At 37.5% G+C, this 22,355-nt stretch overlaps 1 protein-coding gene across 9 annotated transcripts in view; it reads right to left on the bottom strand.

The window, feature by feature from the left end:
• Positions 1-3,999: 3,999 nt before the first annotated feature.
• Positions 4,000-22,355, bottom strand: part of LOC100742625 (zinc finger protein 16) — an 18,741-nt gene continuing 385 nt past the window's right edge. The window contains exons 1-10 of one of the 9 annotated variants that reach the window (XM_033320262.1): positions 21,931-22,343; positions 16,734-17,037; positions 15,463-15,617; positions 14,532-14,714; positions 12,900-13,210; positions 11,198-11,763; positions 10,477-10,788; positions 8,063-8,167; positions 5,416-6,494; positions 4,000-4,843 (exon numbers count right to left, since the gene is read on the bottom strand). In XM_033320262.1, the coding sequence (XP_033176153.1) occupies positions 5,663-6,494; positions 8,063-8,167; positions 10,477-10,788; positions 11,198-11,763; positions 12,900-13,210; positions 14,532-14,714; positions 15,463-15,562 (2,409 nt within the window). In that variant the 5' untranslated portion in view covers positions 15,563-15,617; positions 16,734-17,037; positions 21,931-22,343 and the 3' untranslated portion in view covers positions 4,000-4,843; positions 5,416-5,662. The other 8 variants (XM_033320258.1, XM_012384506.3, XM_033320261.1 and 5 more) reach the window with 8 other exon arrangements.

The following is a 22,355-nucleotide window of genomic DNA, read 5'->3' on the forward strand; positions in this document are numbered from 1 at the left end:
ATCCGACTTCCCGAGATAAACAGATACTCGATGCGCACAACACGATCCTCACCGCAAGCATCGTTCTCCGGTCGAAACGACTCGCGTTACGGATAGTTATGGTTGATCGAGTCGCATCATACACGAAACGAGACACGGAAAGTGATCGGTTTCCGATCGATTACCCCGTAAACGAAACGGTTGATCAACGACGTTAATTATGGGAATAGGATCAACGATCGATCGCGTTCAATCGCTCGTATTTCGTGAGCTTGCATGTCGCTACGTTGGGTTTGGTACACGGCGGCGATGCGAGTTTGCCGTTGTGACGCTTTGCAATTTGATAGTTTTGGTATAAATGCATGAACATTTGCTCGAGCACAGAGTCTATTAGACATGTTTAATGATGTGATACATACGAGAGTATTACTATTGAAAATATATAGAAGCAATGGAAAGTTATAATGACTAAGAATCATTCGAATGCATCGAGTACCTGAGTCTTGCTCGGATTACTCAAGATACCTTGATTAAGATACTTTAGGACTTAAATTACAAATTTAAATTTCAATAAAAATTTAAGTTTCAATACAAATTGAGAATCTCAAGCATTTTCTTTGACTGGATAAAAACAGGATTGACTTGCTAGATAACGTAACATTATTTCTAATTACGTGCTTGTCGATATCGATCTCCTAAACCAAATTGATTTCAGATACGCATTTCCCGTTAAGCTAAAGTACCGTGAAAAGCCAATTAATTAAATTCGACTAATTAAAATGAATTTGATTTTAAATAGGATTTGAATTTTGGGATTCCAACATTAAAATTTAATATATATTTAATATGTTTCTAATTCAATATAAAACTGTTACATGCTGATTGAGTTTTCGAAAACTAGCTTTCTATAAAACGATGACATTTTCTGGCTCTGTAAATATCTATAAAAGCAACTGCAAACGCAAATACTTATATCAAACTCAGATAACTTGAGTAATCTGAACAAGATTCAACGCGCGAATCGGACGACGCGAATTGAACGACCATTCACGTGACGTTGTTCTTTGTACTTTTTGTTTCAATCTATCTTTCTTTTGCTTTTTCTAACCTGTTCCGCCGCAACGATTACTTGGTTTTGTAGCTGACCCGATGGAACGAAAATGGGCAACGAGCTTCCGCTTCGAGACCACGCCTTTGATTCCTTCCTGCGCATTTCTTCTCGCGCGACATTCGCGTTCGTATGATCAATCTCCAGCGAGCTCTCGGATCCGGAATCCATGGCCAAAATAATTCCAACAACAGAGAGAGCTACTCGAACGTCTCGAAACCGGAAGTAGAATGATACAGATTTCTGATAAAAGACATTCTGTTGTTTTTATGGAATTTTTAGATATGTGAATGGTATGACCGTTTTTGAAATTATTGAACACTAGAATAGGACTGATAAGATAAAACATTGTTATAAAATTGGTATATGAGAATAAATAAACGTACAGGAATATTAGATGAAATTGTATTTTAAGATCGAATGTAAGTGGTTCTTTTCTGATATTTTTTCCACGTTAACCCATTCGTTGACATTTTATTTAAAAATACTGAAAATACGAAAATTTGTTGTCAGTTTTATACGTACATTTTGAATGCATTTTCTTACGTTCTGCAAAAAAAAAGAAACATTTTAAACGTATCGCTTTCTTTTACATTTCCACTCGGCGTAATAATAGCTAGTACGAAAGTGATGGTTTTGCGTTCAAAATTCATGCTGAAATTTCTAAAAAAAATAATTTTGTTCCTTTTTTCTGTGTAACTTCGTTTCAGAATACTTTTTTCCTGCGAATCTAGAATTGAAAGAAACGTTCGAATGGTCCCATTTAAATGCACCGCTCGTGCCTGCGGGTACCAAAATACCAAAACCGTAAAAACACAATTTTTGGGCTAAGCGAGAAGTGGCGATAGTGTGCAGTCGAATTTTTGACCTGATAAAAGTGACAGAGCATGTAAATTCGTTCGCGCATTCGAATAAAACAAACCAGTGGAACTGTCGTTTCCGTTTCGCTAAAACATTCCTCACTTTCCTGTAATTTATGACTCAAATTTCGGAGTAATGTTTCCACGCATTTCGAAATAGTTTCGCCACAATTTTCGCGTATATTTTATCGTTTGTGTTTTCTTGCCACAATTCGACTAATGTTATTAGCGAAGTTCATCGAATCATAAAGTGTAAGTTGTTAGCAATTATTAAATCCTTTTATGACAATGAAAGAAATGAGAACAACATTACAAGTGATATTTTGCAAAATTACTAGTTATTTGACTATCTTGTTTGACGTACAGTCGTAAAAAAATAGTCTATATAATTAAAAAGCGAGATACTTGAATGATGCAGTGGTATTATTCTTTGTCATCGGTATCATTGGCATTATGTATATGAGTTTTTAAATCAACTACAAACCAAATTTCGTACTGCATTTCGAAAGTTAATCTCGTTTAAGATCGTAATCGAAAATTAGGACAGTTACTTGTTTTATTCGGGTATAAATTACAAACCCAACTCATTCTTTATTCGAGAAATGACAGGCTGGAATCGTTATGTGAAAGCACAGTTGAACGATTCGTAGATAACGTTATTTAACGTTATTCAGCAGCAAGGAGAACAAAATGGAAGCCACGCGGTTTCGCGTTTCATCCAATTATCGACTCTCGTCGACATTGCGTGCTTTCTTCTGTTTACGTTACCAGAGATTGCGCCTGATCGTTACTAAATACCTTTACAAAGACTTCCGTCTGCTATGCGCTCTTTGCAGTTACCTTTACCGTGAAATTTGCAACTTGAAAAGTTTCGCGAACTTTTTATTCGATAAAGCAAAAAGAGGAACTATTCGAGAAATTACGATTTACGAACTCATCTGACGAAGTTTAGTTATTTACGTTATAAATTGCTCACAGCTCTCGCAGCTTCGGCTTTACTTTCAGTTTATTAAGTTTCTCGGGTTCTCTTCCGCATAAAGACTTAAGTTTTCTGGACGATACTCAACAACCGTTCTTCCTCGCATGTATTAAAAATTTTGAATCAGTTTCTAACATTGTTGATGGAAGCCGGAAGTCTTCCGTTGGAGCGAAGTAAAAAATTCCTGTTTCTAAAAAAGTTAAAATGAAGTTACGCGAGTTGATGTTACGCGGTCCACGTTTCAGAAAAAGTTTCACAATATATTTTTTGCGTTGCTGACAAGTTTAGAAGAAAAAGAAGCATAGATTGTGTGAAACTTCGCGCGGAAAACCGGAAATCGATCGGCTGTGACGATTTTGGCGACGTCTACCGGCACATTTTCGAGCCAAATTTCTCTTACGCTGCTAATATCAACATTCGATATGGTTTCTTTTATAAGAGAAACAGACACGTATTTTCTTCGTAAAAGACAAACTGCACGAATCCAACATGGGACGATAACTATGCCTTGTAGTTTTGAGAAATAAAGTGTACACACCCACTGCGACTTCAACATATTTTATTTCACTTCACATACGATTACAATCTTTTCAATGGAAATAATTTCGCGTAGAACATCTCTCGAATCTCGTGGAATTTTAATCAACGTATTGCAGCAATTAATTTAGTACGAAACAAAAAGTTCAAAAATCATTTTTACAATAATAAACGATCAATAATACCACATAAATGAAGATTAGAACATTAAAGTTAATGATCTGAAAGACATGATTTTGGATCACTATAAAAGAAATAAAATTAAGTCCTTCTCCACTTGTGCTCGTATGCTTAAATAGGGAGTGTGAAATGAAAAGCCAGAAATCACAGAATCTCAGAGAAATAACAGATAAGGTGGATGTTCTCTGAGAGTCTACAGTTGCCTGGGCTTCTCACGTCCCCTGCTTAAGTACAATAGATATAATATATTTCATGTAATAACGTAAACAAGATGTTTTTGTACAAATATCCCTTATATAAATATGGTGCTTGTCTGACGGCTAGGCACAAATTTCGTGACTTGCGTGTCTCAATCATTTTTTCTTTCGCCTTTTTTTTTTATATTTTTCTATTTTTTCTTTTTTTTTTTTTTTTTGACTAGACACAGCCCCACCGTAAGTATATTTTAGGCTAGCAAAGTCGACTGATCAGTAAACGAAAATAATCACGTAATTACAGAGACGGACGATGGACATACGCACAAGACATCGATTAGGGACGATCATCCAACATTAATATCGTTTCAATTTGCATTCTTTTTTTTCATCTTTTTTATCTGTTATCTTTTCTGAAAAATATGGTCTTCGCGACGTTCGTCATAGGCAATCTAAAGTCCAATGCGGATGAATGTGCTTACAAGGATAAAAACTCGAGTCTCAAGGTACTTTCGATTAGTTCTTTCTTATGCGCTAAATGTTTCGCTGTTTTAATTTCTTAGAATCATCGTCCCGTCCAGAAAAGGTTTAATTGAGAGCAGAAAGGCTCCTTTATCGTTTTATCCCTACAACCTCGACAAAATTCTTTTCTATCTAAAATTGTTTCGTTGGCTATGAGAAAGTTTCCGCGTCTATCGCCGTAGTTCATCGACCAAACATGGACCGTTCGTTTCAAATCGATCAATACCCTCAAACTTCACACGAGATGTGGTCCGAAATCTCGATTAGGAACACCAATAATTTCTCAGAAACGGACGTTCGCTTCACAGCATCCGATATTATCCTCCGAACAAGACGAAGGCTACGGATTTCTTAACCAATACGATACAAATACCCTGAATCCGGAAGCTAAAGTTTAAAGCGATGAATATCGAAAGGTACCAGCTCTTTTCGTCAAATATTTTCCCCCGCGAGATCGATAACTTTGTAATAAGAATATCCTCTTGTAATAATATATTATAATATAATATAATATAATATAATATAATATAATATAATATAATATAATATAATATAATATAATATAATATAATATAATATAATATAATATAATATAATATAATATAATATAATATAATATAATATAATATAATATAATATAATATAATATAATATAATATAATATAATATAATATAATATAATATAATATAATATAATATAATATAATATAATATAATATAATATAATATAATATAATATAATATAATATAATATAATATAATATAATATAATATAATATAATATAATATAATATAATATAATATAATATAATATAATATAATATAATATAATATAATATAATATAATATAATATAATATAATATAATATAATATAATATAATATAATATAATATAATATAATATAATATAATATAATATAATATAATATAATATAATATAATATAATATAATATAATATAATATAATATAATATATTATAATATAATATAATATAGTAATATTAAGGGTAAGGATAAGTAATATAAAGAATATAAAGAAATAAGAATAAGTAAAATATTACGATTAAGTACAATGACAATAGAACAAATCAAATCCTAGTAATAATTTTCTGAGAAGTCCTCTCTGTAGGACCTCCGAACAAAACGTCTTACAAAAACATTTCCGCCTGTCATAGTAAAGAGATATCTTTATTACAAAATTAATTTGTTAAAAGGAGAAGGTACTGATCGAAAAGCAGCTTTCTAGATTCGCATTTCGAGATCCATCTACACGATCATCTGCCGTTGTCTTTCTTATCGAGTGTTATCTGTCGTATTCGTATCCAGGGTTGGTGAACACCGTCGCCTTCAACGTGATGGAGGGCGGTTGTGACAACGAACTGTTCCTAGCTACCCAATTGCTTATAATTTCATTCCTTCTGTGCCTCCATAGTTTATGGAGAATGAGAGAGACTTTGGTGTGGTACGCTGAACAAATTGATCCCCTGGCAAGTGCATCTTTGGGGCATTGACGACACTTGAGCAAATTTCTTCTGTTCTGTTGATTTCGATACCTAGCTTTCATATCTATCAAGGTGATAGCCCTGGATGGACACTTCTTTACAGGACTGGATGTCGTTTCTTCTAGTTTCTTGTCCTGGTTCTCCCCCTCAGAACAAGTTGAGTCCTCGTCATCGAACTCCTGGACCCCTGTTACCTTTCTGGGCTGTCTCTGCTTCCTCGGTCGCCTCTCGTGCGGTTTGCTCTGGATGTTTCTTAGCCAAGGAAACTCATACGGCTCCGTGGCTGACTGTCCCTTGCTCGCTTCGGGAACGGCTCGGTAGCTGTGCGCAAAATCACGATTAAGTAAAGTAGAAGTAGAGTCACGACTGGAACAACCGGTGCACGGTTCGTCGTGTACATGACGGTTGTCGTGTTGCTCGACGTTCGACGAGTATACGGCGTAAAACGAAACGAGGTCGCGTCTCAGTATCTCGGTTTCATGGTGATCGACGATCTGGTTGGCGTCGTGTTGACGATGGCGACGACGATGGTCGTGGTCGCGGCCGTGCTCGTGCCAGCTCGACCGCCTCTCCTCCTCCAAGGTCGGGTACGCCATTGTCGCTGCAGTTGCAGGGGAGTTTACCATCTCGTGGCTGCAACCACCGCGGCACTGTTCCATAAGTTACGTTCGCGTCATTTTTCTACCAACGAACGAGCGCTCGTCGACCGTGCGACGAGAAGGCAAGAAACATTTTTCTTTTCTTTTTTGGTTTTTTTTTTGTTGTTGCTTTGTTTATTTATTTTTTAAAGAAGAAAAGTATAAGAGACAGTGACAACGAGAGAAGAACAGATAACGAAAGTGAAGCACGGGAACGTGCACGACACCGCGTGTCCTGGCGACACCGAAAGCAAACAAACGAAGCGTGCACACGGCGCGAAAGAAAAAAACTAAAAAATGACGCTGCAACGTAACAGAAAATGGAGAGGTAGGAGGGCGGGCGAAATGGTGAAGAGCAGTTTCAGTGGCAGATTGTAATCTTTTTGTTCAAAATCGATCTATAAATTTTACAAACGACTTTTGTTTAGCAGACAATAGTTGTTGAGAGATGGTCTACCCTTTTGAAATTCGTAGGAATTTATGTTGCAGAACGATTCAATCTACCACTGAATAACGTCGACCTGATACAATGGGCGAATATAGAACGTAATATAAAAAAAAAAGCAAGCGCAGGAATGGCACTCGCAACTTACGAGCACACACGACGTCGCTAATGTTCGTTTAGGTATTTATTAGTAAAAGTACTTTAAGGCGTTAAACGACAAACTTTAATTTGCTACAAATTCGATTTCCACTGTCAGAATATGTATTGGGTAGATTGAACGAATTACTTGATATCTAGTTGTCAACTGAGCACTCTGGCACAATTGAATTAATATATTATTAGTGACATTATACAAGTCACAAATTATCTGACTATCCTATTTGATAAAAGATTATAAGACTGTAAAGGAGATCTACAATTTTTAGCTTGGAAATTTGGATTGATTATTGTGCGAGAAGTATCCTGATATCTTTGGTCATGGGTAACTACGGCAATCTATCTTTAATTTGGACCACGTAGTTCAACAAAAAACTCTGTACGAATGACTGGAAAACCGAATCGATAAAGTCCATAATGTAAAAATGTATATTTAATATCAAAATGTACGTATTTTATGTTTTATCAATTTAAAAAAGGTGGTGTATAATTAGGTTTCTGTATACTTCAATTATTCTCGTTATATAAAACATAGAATTCAATGCAAAATTCAATCTTCCCAAAATTAAATAACATAACCCAAACTAAAATAAATTACTATCTATAGCCTAATAATACCGATCTTGCAAATAATAATATAGCGGATAATACCGAAATTACAAATTCCAACAGTGGACATCAAATCTACATTTCTCTCTAAAGATATTAGCTAATAGAAACTGGCGTAAAATCTCGTTGTAAAGATTCATGCTATTCGACATACAGATTCCCGATTAAAAAACATCAAAAACTAGCATGTTTTGTCTGTCGTACGGGACAAACGAGCAAACGAATTCGAATTTACGAGCGGAGTTAGCTTCGCCGATCTCTGTGCGCCAACGAGCGAATCACGGACGGGCAAAAACAAAAACGAATAAAATAGCTTAGGAGCGTGGGAATCAGAAGGTTAGCGAGATGCTTACCCGAGTATCGTTGTCGGTGGTATCACAGTGGTAGCAGGTGCGATGGCTGGAGCTGGAGCTGGAAAAACTGGTGGACCAGGTGGTGGCCGTCCTCCTCCTGCGGGACTGTAAATTCGATAATTAACCATGTATAAAGCACATATTACAGCGAATTGCAATATTATTATTCAATGAATAAATCGTAATACGATCATAATTTCAAAATGTAAGCCAAGTGAAACAAACAATTATGCGATCCAGCAACGTTGTGCAGAAACTTACGAGAGCCTTTGAACACTTTTAGAAACATTTTATGAATATATTATGTACGTTAAGCGAAACAATTTGAAATTTCATAAACATTATAACGACACCTAACGAGTATAATTATATATAGGTAACGTTTGCAACAAATCTGAAAATGTGCATCAGATTAATTTCTACTGGTGCGCGAAAGCTTTTCATTTGTAGTTATCTTCCATAGAAAAATAAAATAACAACCAATCCTCCAAAACGAAACCAGCGGCGAACAGATACGGATAAACAAAATTCACATCTTTCCTCTTCAGCGATCGGTCGAATCCCAATTAATTCGTAACTCATCGTGATCGATATATACGTAATACTTTTCTCTAATTTCTGTTAGCGGAACGGTTTTGTGTAAAGATGGCTAACGAACTAGAGAAACGGGGCAGGGAATCGAAGTTTAAATCCGGCTCGACCGCTCGTTACACACTTGCTTTCCCACGGGACGCGACCGGAAAAGTAACGAGAGCGCGGATTAATCGCGTCCGATCGGCTTCCAATTAAATCGTTTTAATGAATTTCCCGGTTCTCGTGTGTCGTGGCAAAACCTCTAAACTAAACAGACCAGCGCACTGCGGTTCGATGAGTTTTACAGGGCGGAAGATGCACGAGAAACCGTCCGATCCGGATTCGTTTAACAGCGCGTGAAGAAAAATGTTGCGCGAATTTTCGAAGTTCGGATCGAATCGTGTGAATCGCGTTTTCGTATGGTTCGACATGACTTTCTGGGCGATTGGAACCAAATGAGTTGGAAGATGAAGCAAAGAATGAGTTTGTAGAGCAGTATGTCGAATTTATATATTGTAGAGATTATGTGAAATTCTTTAAGTGTGCCTGTAATAAGAATGTTGTTCAGGACGATTATTGAAAATATAATTGATACGTGTGAATAATTTCCTGAAATATGTAAATACGCTCTACGTCTTATAATTATAAAACCATAGCAAATTTTCAACTCTACGAGGATACAGTGCAGCAAAATCTGTGATACTAGAAGTATACAAAGTCGAATAGTCAAATTTGTAAATCGCTATCGTTACTATTTCATTTATATAATATCTTTTTCCAGTGAGTATAATCTATTTTGGGAAGAAAAAGATACATTGTTTCTCATAATCAAGTTTTTAGGTGATTTTGTGGTCATAAGATGCAACGTAGATCGTCCACATATAAAGTCTTAGTCAATTGAAGAATTTCACTGATATGAATGGTTATCAAGTAAATCCAATTCATATTTCAAATCAATTAAATATCACAGATCAATTAACACGTTCGTCGCCACGTCGCACATATTCGTGCGACGGGTATACTTCCGTGGGGGCCCCGTCACCAACGTATGATGACGCTCTTCTTGTTCGAGTTCGTCGCCCAGCGTGTTTCGGCTATGTTTCCTGCGGGACCCAAATCCGACTGTGGCTTCCTCAATATTCGAACTCGATGAAATTCTATTTATAATTTTTTTTCTAAAATTCACTACTTCGTCATCACTACTCTCCTCACTTTCAAATATATTTTCACACTGTTTACTGAACATTCTCGACTAAATCGAAGATCGGAGATATCTGCCGTGAGATCCCTCGGAATACTCTAGCTGGAAAGTTTATCGCTTTCTCCATTTCAGAACTAAATATATTTGTCGGGGATGAAAGGACATCGGGATTTCCCATCTGGAATGTTGGGAAAACCCCCAATACCCTAGTCCAGATTTTTACTATAGCTACACTTAAGTAATAAAAATAAGAAATAGTTTTAATGTTCCAATCTGGCTTTATGACGATGTGTTCGGGCTCGAAGTGCCATAGTGGGTCACTGGACGTAGCCACGGTCGGATTTGGGCCCCGCAGGAAACAGCTGAAACACGCTGGGCGACGAACGTGTTAAATAGATGTACTTCTATAACATTCTAAAAATGTTTCCTTCTTAATTATCCATTTTATCAACATATCTCAGCACCTATCCAACAACTCAAAATCAACAACTTTTCTCGCAAATCATCCTTCATACTTTTCTAATCCATTATCTCTCATAAACAAATCTCGATTACTGCATCACACTGATAACGGTTAACACAATTAGGACATCAATTACTGCATAATACGTTAACGAAACAGATAGAAACACATTCTTACTGCAAAGGTTGTTGATGGCGATTAGTAGGCGGTGGTGTAGCTTGAGTAGTAGAGGTCGCGGGTGCGTTAGCACTGCTGACTCGATGTACATGCAGCTGGTGCATCTGTAATTGGGCCGCATCTTCGCCAAGGAAAGAGCACCTTGAGCATTGCCGTCTGTTGTGCACCTTGAGCACGTGGGTGGCTAGGCGTTCGGCACGCGCCGCTTTATACTCGCAAAGGGTGCATGCAAACGGCTTCAAATGTGTGTTTAGATGCCGTTTCAAACACCAGTTGTCCACACCGCTCCAGGAACAGTAGCAGCAAGTGTACCTAAAATCGATGACTGTGTTAATCGGTTGTTAAGTCAGCCTATTGATTCGAACGAAACAATCTATTCACCTGAGCTCTACAGGAAATTACTCCAGCCATTAATAAGAACAACAAATTTCTTATATTACATAATCAATAAAAATGAACGATTTCTAGTCACAATTTTAAAAGAGTATTCTTCTATCATTGATAAGAATGCGTTATATTATTTAAAACGAATAATCTTTAGTGTCAATTCCAAGAAAAAATATATTGACAAGAAGAATTATCCTATTAAAAGACGAAAAACTTTAGACTGCATTTAAGAAATAAAGTCCTTCAATTATTGGAAAAATCTTCAATTATTTATTTTTCTTGTCCAACTCCTATATGTACTATAAAATCATCAAATTTTCCAAAGAAATCTCACCTTCGTTCCTGAGCACCTTTAGAGCTTCCCTTAAGATGGCTCTTGCTGTTACATCCACCATTCTGTACTCTTCTTCCAGTGGCGCAGTTCGCTGCATCAGGTTGCATAATACCCGGAGCAGGCATCGATGTTCCTTGATAAATTCCCCCCGCGTTAGTAGCTGTATTATTGCCAGTATTCGGCTGCAACTGGTAATTTTTGTTATTATTAAATCCTGACGAGTAATTTGTATGCTGTTGCTGCGGTTGGCCATTCGTATTCACATTTCCGGTATTCGCGGTTCCTGCCTCTTGTTGGAGAGGCTTTGGTGGACTGGATCCAGCTGGTCTGCGTATCCTTGATAACTCGTAACCGTGCTCGCGATGCATCCTTAAGAAATGCTTTTTCACATGATCAGCGCGGTTGAATGGTTTGTAACAGATATAGCAATGGAACGGTTTTTCCTCCCGGTGGATATTTTCGTGTCGTGTGTACAGATCGCGGCGATCCGTTCCATAAGGACAATATGGACAGCTATACCGCTTCACGCTCGATGTCACTGTCACTGAAGACATCGTGGTGGTGTTCTGTGGAATTAATAAATTTGAACACTACTTGTTAATTAACTGAGTTACTATCGAATCGAGAGAAGATTTCATCTTATCGTCAAGACAATGGATTTTAGATATGTAATTTTTGCAGTCGCTAGAATTAAGCAGACACTTCTTTAAAAAATTAATATTATTTGCTGAAACTTTCGAAAACTTAATTACTGACACGCAACTGTAAACAGAATCACTGTAGTGGTACCGGCAGTTTTTCATGAATATCTCGGAAACTAAGTGAGTCCACCCCTCGCGTGTATAGAGAAAAGTTGTCAGAATATAGTCATTTATGCATAATATACAATACATTTTGATACATGTCAACCTTTTATATCTCATCCCGGAATATAGAATATTATCGGAGTAAATATAATTTAGAATTCTATAGGATTGTATAGACTGTAAGATATTTAACACTAAACCTACCGACACTTCGTGTATACCTATCCTTACCGTGTGCGGTCAAAATGATCGGTGATTAAAGAAGTAATAGTTTTTATGATTTAACTTAGATAATGGTTAATTTATCACTAAATGTATATAAAATGATGAACTTTCATCAAATTTCGTTCAAATTTACTTTTGTTTAATTTCAATTATAGACTTAAATGGAATTATACTTTTATTTATATAGAGATATATCTTATTCAACTTCGCTGCATTTTTTACAAATTATCTTATTATCAAATGTACATTTGCCGCATAAATATTTCCCGCATCTTAAACAAATTTGACCTTAAGGTAGCCTTTTCTTTGTACTGATTGCATTTATTTTAAGAATAACTAAAATATTTTGTCGAACAGTCAAAATGGCCGCTCATGGTAGGCAAGGCAGAGTACAAATTTTTCTCAGAAAATAAAAGAGCAAACTAAAAGTAAATACCGAAAAATATATATTATATGCATGTGTATGTTTTAGGAAAAGTAAAAAATTATGAAGCGATATGATAAAGTTTAAATATGGTTTAGTTTGTGTAGAAATTCGAGAGCGGTCAATTTGACCGCCACTGGTATGTTTAATGTTAATTATGTTACAGAAAAATTTTACGTGATAGAAATAAACTATGCTCACTCATTTGACTTCAAGGATTTGAGAATAACCATGAACAGAGACATACCTGATGCAAATGTTGTGGTGCAGGAGCTGATGGTAATTCTTGTAACAGAAAGGTAGAGGTGACAGGTAAGAGTGCTGCAGGCACTGTTTGCGTTTCCTGAGTTCTCCTGGATGGTGGTGCCACACGTTCTACTCGTTCACGCAGCCTTTCCAGGTAGGAAATCACATCCTCCACTTTTAATTCTTCGGACTGTCGATAATCTTGTGAGGGCGAATGATGTCTGTTTCTGCTATCGTCTCCAAGAATCCTTGACGAGTGAAGTTCCATGAAATGTTCAGCTACATCCCGTGGTCCACCTCCCATCAAATCACCTGGAGGGAGAAATAACGTCATTCGTAAATTTATCCGTTAGTCCAGAATATCGGCCTAGCCAATGAATGACTTGATCTGGTAAAAGTAACTCCAGAAACATTTTGTTTCTTTAATTTATGGTAATAAACTTCTGTAAAATATATCTATGCCTTTATTACTTCAATTTGCACAGAAGATACGATAGCATACACCCTTTGATAGTATCGCGAAACTTCGTCAAACACCGCCAAACATCGTCAAACACCGTCAAACACCGTCAAACACCATCAAACACCGTCAAACACCAATCAAATGTTTTCAAATATCGTCAAACGTTGTAAAACGTCTTCAAACGTTGTAAGCGTTTTCAAGCGTCGTCAAATTGTTAAACGGCGTCGAAGGAGACGATCACTCACGAACTCAAACTCCGTAATGAACGGACGTTGAACCACCCGAAAAGCCATAAGCCCAAGAAAATGGGCAAAAGACGGTAAGACGGGGGGGGGAGAGGGTCAGTACTATTCACGAGAAACTTCCATTTGCAAGGGACAGTCACGAAATCCGTAACTCAGGTATTACTAGGGAAACATAGTACGTCATATAGTGTTCGTATTAGAGAAGGAACCAAATATCCCCATAAACAGCGAATTGCGTTCACGCATTGTTTATACAGGGTGGTTGGTAACTGATGGTACAAGCGGAAAGTACAAGCGGTGGTACAATAAACATTTTTCGTTTGAGGCTTTGTTTTCGAGAAAATCAACTTTGAATGTTCGCTCAGTACGCGTGCACTTTATCACGTCTCATTATAACGGATCTCACTATAGATCGTTGTCTCGATGGAAAAATTAAAAAGAAATTTTTTGTTCTATATTTTCGACTTCTTTTTTAGCGTAGAATCACCCCCCTTTCCTCTTGTACCACTAGTTACCAACCACCCTGTATATTGAACTCTGTGTCGATTTGTGTATCTAGCCGTGCCGTCGTGCTCGGTGACCTATTATATCACCACATAGCGTTACATGTTTTTATATAGCTCATGTTGTCCTCGATAACCGACGTCATTCTAATAATTAGACAAATAAAGAAATGAATTGTATTGATGACTATAAATTCTTACGAATTCTATAATGTTCATAATATTTATGAGTCCCTAACTCTATTAATAACTAATATGTATGGGGAGGAATATCTAAAATCTATAAATCAAATTTATCAAATAACCTATATCCCCTCTAGCATTTTTAAAAAAATTTTATTTTATGTTTTATATCTAAGATAAGACAGTTTAAACAGAAGTGGTGCAATTTTTTAAAATTTTACTAGATGTATTATACGAACCGCATTCGTAGCACCTCCATGTCGCTTTTCCAGCGTGATAAGCAGCAATACGACTTCCATCGGTGCCTTTCAAAGGCTCCTCTTCGCAGGTCCAGTTTCCATCATCGCTATCGGTTCCGTTTCCGGTATCCTCTTCGGTCTTGTACGATACAGAAGTTTCGAACTCGTTCTGAACGCTTGAGGCTATGATAAACGAAGATAATAAGCTACATTCTCTTTTGCTATTTTATTTTACAGAATACCAAAGCATCTTTTGTTTTCTGCGGGAGCATCATTACGTTTTATGGATTTAAATATTAAAATATAAAATAACGATCTCGATGCACCGAAGCAAAAAAGCCTGCTACGTTTGAAGTATTTATGGTACCCCGCTGGGGGTAGCCACCCACATGATAATCAAACAGCCAAAACAATTCTACCAAATGTCCAAATTGGACAAATTGTGAATGTAAACAACTAAAAAAAAAAAAAAACGTTTGAAGTATACCGTAATCCTCTAGAAATATTTATCTTGCTTCAATTAATATTGCAATACTTGCAATTACTCCTTACTTTCATTAACTTTTACTGCGATAGTATATGCAAACCGTTAAACTTGAATTTTAAAGGCACGCTTTAATATTTATACTCAATTTGAAAATTATTACCTCTTCTTTAAAATATGATACACGCCTCATTAATAAAAATATCGATTCCTTTACCGTAGTGATACATGTTAATCTAAACCCTTAATATAAACCTTTAAGCTTGAGAGAGTTTTCAAAGAGCATACTGTATAGTATTTCTAGTTTATTTGAAGACTTCTTTTTCTGTTTAAAATGCAATACAGAGTTCAAAAAAAGATACTTAAAATTTTCTACCGCAGTAACACGTACACAAGTTATTAAATCTACATTTTAAAGAACACATAAATATCTTTAAATTCACTTACTTCTATGATCAGGATCTTCACCGTACAATTTTCTGGTTATTTCCTTAAACATATCTTCGTAGCAGTCGAGCCTGCTAATTCCTGCACCGCTACCCTCCATCTTCCCAGTCCCCGCCGGTCACCCCCTATCCTTGGAACAATAAACCTTCGCCTACCTGCGAACCGAAAGATGCCCGTAAGCCGGGTTGTAACTAATAATTCCTCTTCCAAATGTATTTTCCTCCCGAATTTTAAAAGGTTGGGTTCCTCCCTTTTCATACTTGGACACTTACAGACCCACCTTCACCCATCGTTATTGCTTTCGTGCTTTCTCTCCTGCCTTTCCTTTTTCGGTACTCGTTTAAAGATATGTCTTTTTTTAGAATCGCTCGCACAGTGAAGTATCGACGAAGGGAGCTAATTGATTCATTGAAGCTTAATAAAATCTTGCCAAAGCGTTGCCCCTAATCGTCCACAAGATTTAATCTTTCCGCTGGCCGGCTTGAATGGCACATTTATATAGAGAACGGGAATTTGTCGGTACTAAGTGCGATTCAAAGAAAGCGGAGGAGATTGGTGATAATTTGCCGAATATTCTAGCGCGAGAATAACGAATATAGTTTTTTGAGATACTGTTCTGGATTTTGAACATCTGTAGGAATTATATTATCAAAAAAGAAAGAAAAGAAGAAAAGGAGAAAAAGAACTGAAAACTAAAGTTTGAATAGAGTTAATTTTTCTTGATGCTAAGTGGAGTCATATTATTGACTGTCTCTGTTTTATGAGGGGGGCCGAGAATGGTAAATGAAATGTCGTTTTCGCCGAGCGTTCAATTCTTCGGAAATTCTTAACGTCGAAACAGTTTGTAGAAGGAAAAATATATAACGCTAGAATTTGACGGTCGGATATTACGTTTCTACGTACAAACATACTCGGTCACTGCCTCTGAACTCTTCGACAAATTGGAAACGTGAGAATAAAAAGCTGCATTTCCTATTAAGTACGAAAATTACTTTTTGTTTAACGAACCATTTATTTGATAGTAATTTAAATCACAAATTGAAGAAACTTTGAATAAAAATCTCAACGATGATAAACAAATATTAATACTATAATTTCATACTGTGTAACAGAATTTAGTTTTGTATACTGTAATCATTCTATATCATCGCCGTTAATGACCACAATTGTGAAGGTTGCAAAAAACAATTGCTGTGCGAATCTAGAGGACGATTTTGTTTTTAGAAGACGTGATCGCTTCCGCGTCATCGACTTTTCCCCTATCTTCTTATCTTGTATATATTCAGCTGCAACGCTGCCGACTAAAACATCTTATTCCCTAAAGCCGCCTTCTATCTTCGTGTACTTGAAAAATCGATTCACCCCGGTCAGAAAACGTTAAGAACAACTCGGGGTTCTCGGTGAAGCCGACCTGACGGGCGCTTAAGCCACGTACATACCTACGAAAATGCTTTGTAATGCAATCTCATCGGTTAACGTAATTGAGAACGATACAATGTTATACGTAATGATCAATGTCTCATTCTACTGCGCTTTGATTTCTTATAACAAGTTTTTAGTTATGTACCTCCTGCTCTGTGGACGAAGAAAGAGTCACTGACAAGGAATCATTAGACTAAACCGCGTTCGCGCTTGATAAAAGTTTCATGTTGATTTGTATTTAAGATATTTGAATTTAAGATACACTATATTGACCATAGAAAGATAATAAAAAATAAATAAAAAGATATTGTTCAAAATTATACTTTCTATTCTATTCTATTTTATTTTCTCCGTATCTCTTTCTTGCTCCAGGAAGCAAAGAGTTTCGAATATTTAACTTAAAGAAAGGTTGTATGATATAGTAGTGATATTCATAAGTTTCACAGAAATCTTCCAGACTTTTGAAATCTTAGAACAGTAACAAATATTAGGAAAAATTCCAGAAAAATTCTACGATACTTATTAATGTCTCTATTATATTATACAAATCTTCTCTTAACTGAAATATTTGAAACTTTCCCAAGAGAAATACAAATCCAAAAGAAATAAATTAAAAAGTGAAATGTTCCTTTAAATTCGCGTATTACTCTCAGAGTATTAAAACTAAACATATAATTTTGCAACACGTTGTACAAAAATTAATAAGATTCTATCGTCTATCTTAGACATTTTTAATCACTTTGCCAACGTGTACTAGGCTTAAGGCAATCGCAGCGTTCGATCGTCAAGCGCAAACGAGGCAATGGCAACGTAATAGCAATTCCAAGCTGAAAGAGATTCTGGCCGCGTACGAACGTAAATACAGGGCTAATGTGTGCTAGGAAATCGCGGCTGGTGTTCCATCACGATGACAGGAACCGGTGGTGACGCGAAACTCTGTATCGGAAGCGCTAACGACTTCTCTCCCTGGAGGTAGACGCCACGATGGAATTAGAATCGAGTCTGTTATGGCCCGTTTAGAAGCACTGATCGTCGTTACGGATCTTCAATTAAGGGCACTTTGAAATCAAGCATGCAGAATAATTATTTTATTTGCACTATACAAGCGTTTTGAAAACTGATGACTAGGCTGCAGAATATTTATGGATTTATGGGAAATTTGTAAATACAAATGCGTATAGAATGCGCATATTACACAGAAATATATGTTGTGAAATACTGAAAGTGCAATATCTAATAGACAAAATATTTTTCTGTCCAAGTTCGATCTTGTAAGTAATTTAAGTAAGGAAATACGAATTTCCATAAATATCGTAGTCTAGTGAAGAGACTGTGGGGAATGAATTTTACGATTCAACAATTTTCAAACGAATAGAATCTTCGTTTTTCACTTTCAAAGGATAATTTACCACGAAAAATGCGATCTTCCACGTGAAAGAATCTTTCACGTGTTTGCGCAACTTCCAGGCGTTTTGAAACTAAACATTCTGACGTAATATTCCAGTAAACTTTTTAATCGCATATCTGTATTTAAAGAGCGGCGGATACTTAAGAGGCGCGTGAGAGAATATTGTTTGTCAAATTCCGAAAGATAATTTACGAGGAAAAATGGAATTCTTCACGTGATAGAATTTTTAATGTTCTCACCAATCGTTGAATGGTTCTACGAAGATAAATGAAAAATTCTGAGGAAAGGCCACGAAGTTAAATACTCTGGTAAATTGTTTAATGCCTGTTCTCTTCATTTTCCGAATGTTTTCAGAAGGTAAGAAACCCTCGAGAGTTGGAGCATGTTGGAAAAGCACTCGGCAGGTCGTGATGTCCTTTGAAAGCGAACCACAATGAATAAAAAAGGATCGAGGAGCAATTGCGAATGTGCTTCGAGGATCTCGAGAAACTAGATCGAAGTTAAGACCACTTTACAATTTGCTGAAGCGTGAGCAGTCTTAACTCTTCTTCCCGGTGTATCTCGAGGGGATGAAAGGAGAATGAAAAATCCGCCTTCGTGTTATCGGCTGCTAAATATTCATGAACCGGGAAATCTTTCGCCTTTGAACCGAGTTACAATTTAGAAGGCTGACTAAAAAGAGTTATCGATTTTCACTTAGAAGTGGAACAAGAGTGAAACCTGCCGTCTCGAACTCATTCACGCGACATCAAGGAACAACACTTCCTTTTCGCCCCATTAACGAGCGCGTTTCCCATTCGTATCTTTCTTCTTTGAAAAACAGCTGATCAAAGGATAAGAATTCCTTCGAAATAAATGAAAAATATGGAAAGAAAAAAGACAAATTAAATTTTAAATCGGAGGCATTCGAAATAAATGTAAAATAAAAAGAGAGAGAAGAAAGATGGAAATTAAATTGAATTATAAAAATAAAAGATGAAAAAGGAAATGAAAATGAAATTTTTAAGAATCCTTTGCCCTGTTTAATGAAATTGCAAACCTTCTAAATTTACATTGAATTTGTAGATATGAACTATTATAAATCTAAGATTTGGAAAAATTGCATTAATAAATCGTAAAAATCGAAACAAGAAGAATCAAGTGGACAACAATAATTTATTGGACATAAAAACTATTAGCTTGGCTATTCTCGAAAACGTGAAACAAAAGAGCAGAATGTAATAAACACGGCCGATGCCAATTCCATTTACTACCCTTCAAACACAAGGGAAGGTCTGATCGTCGCAAGGGATCCTTGAAACTAATCGAGCATAAAGACGAGCAGTTCTTCATCGAGTCCTATTGTGAATAATGAAATCCACAACGTCACGAACAGCTCCTCCAATCTTATAGAACACATTGAAAACGCTTTTGAACGATATAATCACGCTGAGATTCCCATAGCACGTTAATTATTCTAAGTAGGAATCTTCGTAGAAGTCCTATGCCACTCTAACTGGCACGGAGAAGGAAAAACTCATCAGCCACGTGGTTTACCGAAAGCAAAACTGTTCTAACAGAGGTATTCAGACATTCAACAGACCTCTTTTCTCCCCAATGCAAACAGCTAAACGGCTAACACCTACTGTTCCCAAGTTTTCGATTTTCCAGTGTCTATTTAAGTGCATACATTAAACGTAGAATTAGTCGAAACTGAATCTGTAATTCAGGTTGAAACCATTTTACGTTTATTAAGAATTAAAAATTTCCTTAACTTTAAGCAAATTTCAACATCGAATCTCAACATCGATATTTCTCATAATACGTTAAATTTAACGATTCTAAAATTAACATTAAACACGTATGTAAAATTGAATTACACATCAAAGATTGAGACTATCTGGTCTTCGATTATTAAAAATCATTTTAATGCTTCAAAATATGATCTTACTTATCACAAAATAATGAACCTTCGAACAATAAATAAAGATTGTATTATCAGTTGGGATCGAAACTACCCTTTGAGTATAAAAAGTTATTCCATTGCTCTTTAAAACTATACTATAAAAATTATACTATACCGTAATCACAATTAACCTAACAATTCCTAAAGATAAACTCCGTCATTAACGGAAGAACGATCTCCAATTAATAGCCCCACCCCATAATCATCCAGAGCGCGAATAAATTACCCATTGCCGAGATCCTAGCGCTTGGAAGCAACGCATTCCAGAAGCAACAAAATCAATCCGTGAGCAACGCGTAACGCGGCTCGTTAACCGGCCAATCGACTCTGGAGGGAGTGAGTGCCCTGTCAATCGAACTGGATCCTACCCTGTTAGAGCATAGATCGATCGATTTCGATCTCCGCGACGACGTAACTCGCTTTTAGGGGATGCAGCGTCCGGAAAGAGGAAGAAGGAGCCTGGTCGCGTATTGATCGAGCCACGGTTGCTGCCGCGTGAAAACTAGGGGGAGAAACAGAGAGGAAGAGATGAGCAGAACAGAGAAAGACAGGGTGCCTCTGGAAACCCCAAGCGACGGTACCATACATACTCACACACAGATCATACAGTACACATACACACATACGTATACATACGTACGAAATATGTACACATGCATGCTACTCATATATTATGTACACGTGTATAAGAACGCATACTATTCAGTGTATCTCGGTATACGTATTATAAAGGGGTGGTGGCGAGAACGATCGCGCTGTGTGGAAGGGGTTAGACCGGCGACGAATAAATCAATATTCCCCTCCGGAACGATCGAGGACATGTCCCGAAGGCGACAGATGGCGAGGGTGCCTTGATTCGTGTTCTGCGCCGGTTGAGCACCACTGTCTCCGAAGAAAACCTAAGCTTGGTGGGGAGATGCGGGTGGGTAGAGCATAGGGAGCTGTCGTATATACAACGAGGAACGTTCGAGGGAACGAAGAGCGGAAGAAACGAAAGAAGAGAAAAAGGTTCAGAGGGAGAGAAACGGCATTGGGGAGTGCTGCGATGGAATAAGACAGAGATATGCAAGAGTGGGGAGATTGTCGAATGGTGGGAGTGAAAAGTAGTGGGGGTAGAGAAGGCGCGCGCAGTGTGCCATTCAAATTCATCCGGAAATTATTACCGACTAACCAAGGACGGCGAGCGGGTCTTGGCGTCGGCGCGCGCGCGTGCAACTCCTCCATGCGTACAGGCATACATACGGCGACACACAGGCATTTATAAATATATAGCGGTGTCTGTATAGCACTGTGGAAGATACAGTAGCCGCGCAGGGACACATAGCAACGAAGCGTAGGTGATTTCCCATTACGATCGAAGAAATTCTACTGGTTCGGTTCTGGTCGCCGTGAGAACGTTTCTCGGTGGCCATTGCGTTTCTTCCGCCTCTGGTAGGCCGATCGAAGGCGCGCACACACGTCGAGCGAGCACGCGAGTAATCGTCGCGATCCGGCGAGCGATACACGCACACGCGACGCATATCGTCTCGCTGTTCTCTTCTCGAGTTCACTCGTACGCGTACCGCGCACCATGATACTAGCGTTAACCACTCGCACGCGAGCCGGCGTTTTCTTCTTTAGAGCGCGTTTTTTCTTAAAGTTGGATCGTGTTAGAATACACCACACACTCGGATAAAGTGTTCGAGCTACCTACACGAGGACAGCGTCGCTATCTTCTCGGCGGCCACGCGTGTAACGTCGTTCCGCGATGCCCACGGTACATGCTTCCTCTCTCGACGCCTGTTCCGCGTCACACTCTTCAAGTCACTCTGTCACTCTCGCTCTCCGATCGATCGCGGCTGGTTCGTACGTTGGTCCGTCCACTCGTTTGATTCGATTCCTCGTAGCACGAGCACAGTACGCACGTTACATACTGATAGAATCGAGGGTCACGCCGTATACAGTTCAACTCGAGGAAAGTTCTAACTGACACGATGAAAAATCATGAAGAATCGAAGTCCAGGAGTTGTCGATCTCGGTGAGAGTGAAACGAGCGGTAGAAAGAAGGACGGAACGAAAGAAGGAGAGAAAGACGCGGAATGGGGGGGCCTAGAGAGTGTAAGGGAAAAATTGAAGCGC

This window comes from Bombus impatiens, unplaced genomic scaffold (genome assembly GCF_000188095.3).
Source record: "Bombus impatiens unplaced genomic scaffold, BIMP_2.2 scf_0263, whole genome shotgun sequence".
NCBI lineage: Eukaryota > Metazoa > Arthropoda > Insecta > Hymenoptera > Apidae > Bombus > Bombus impatiens.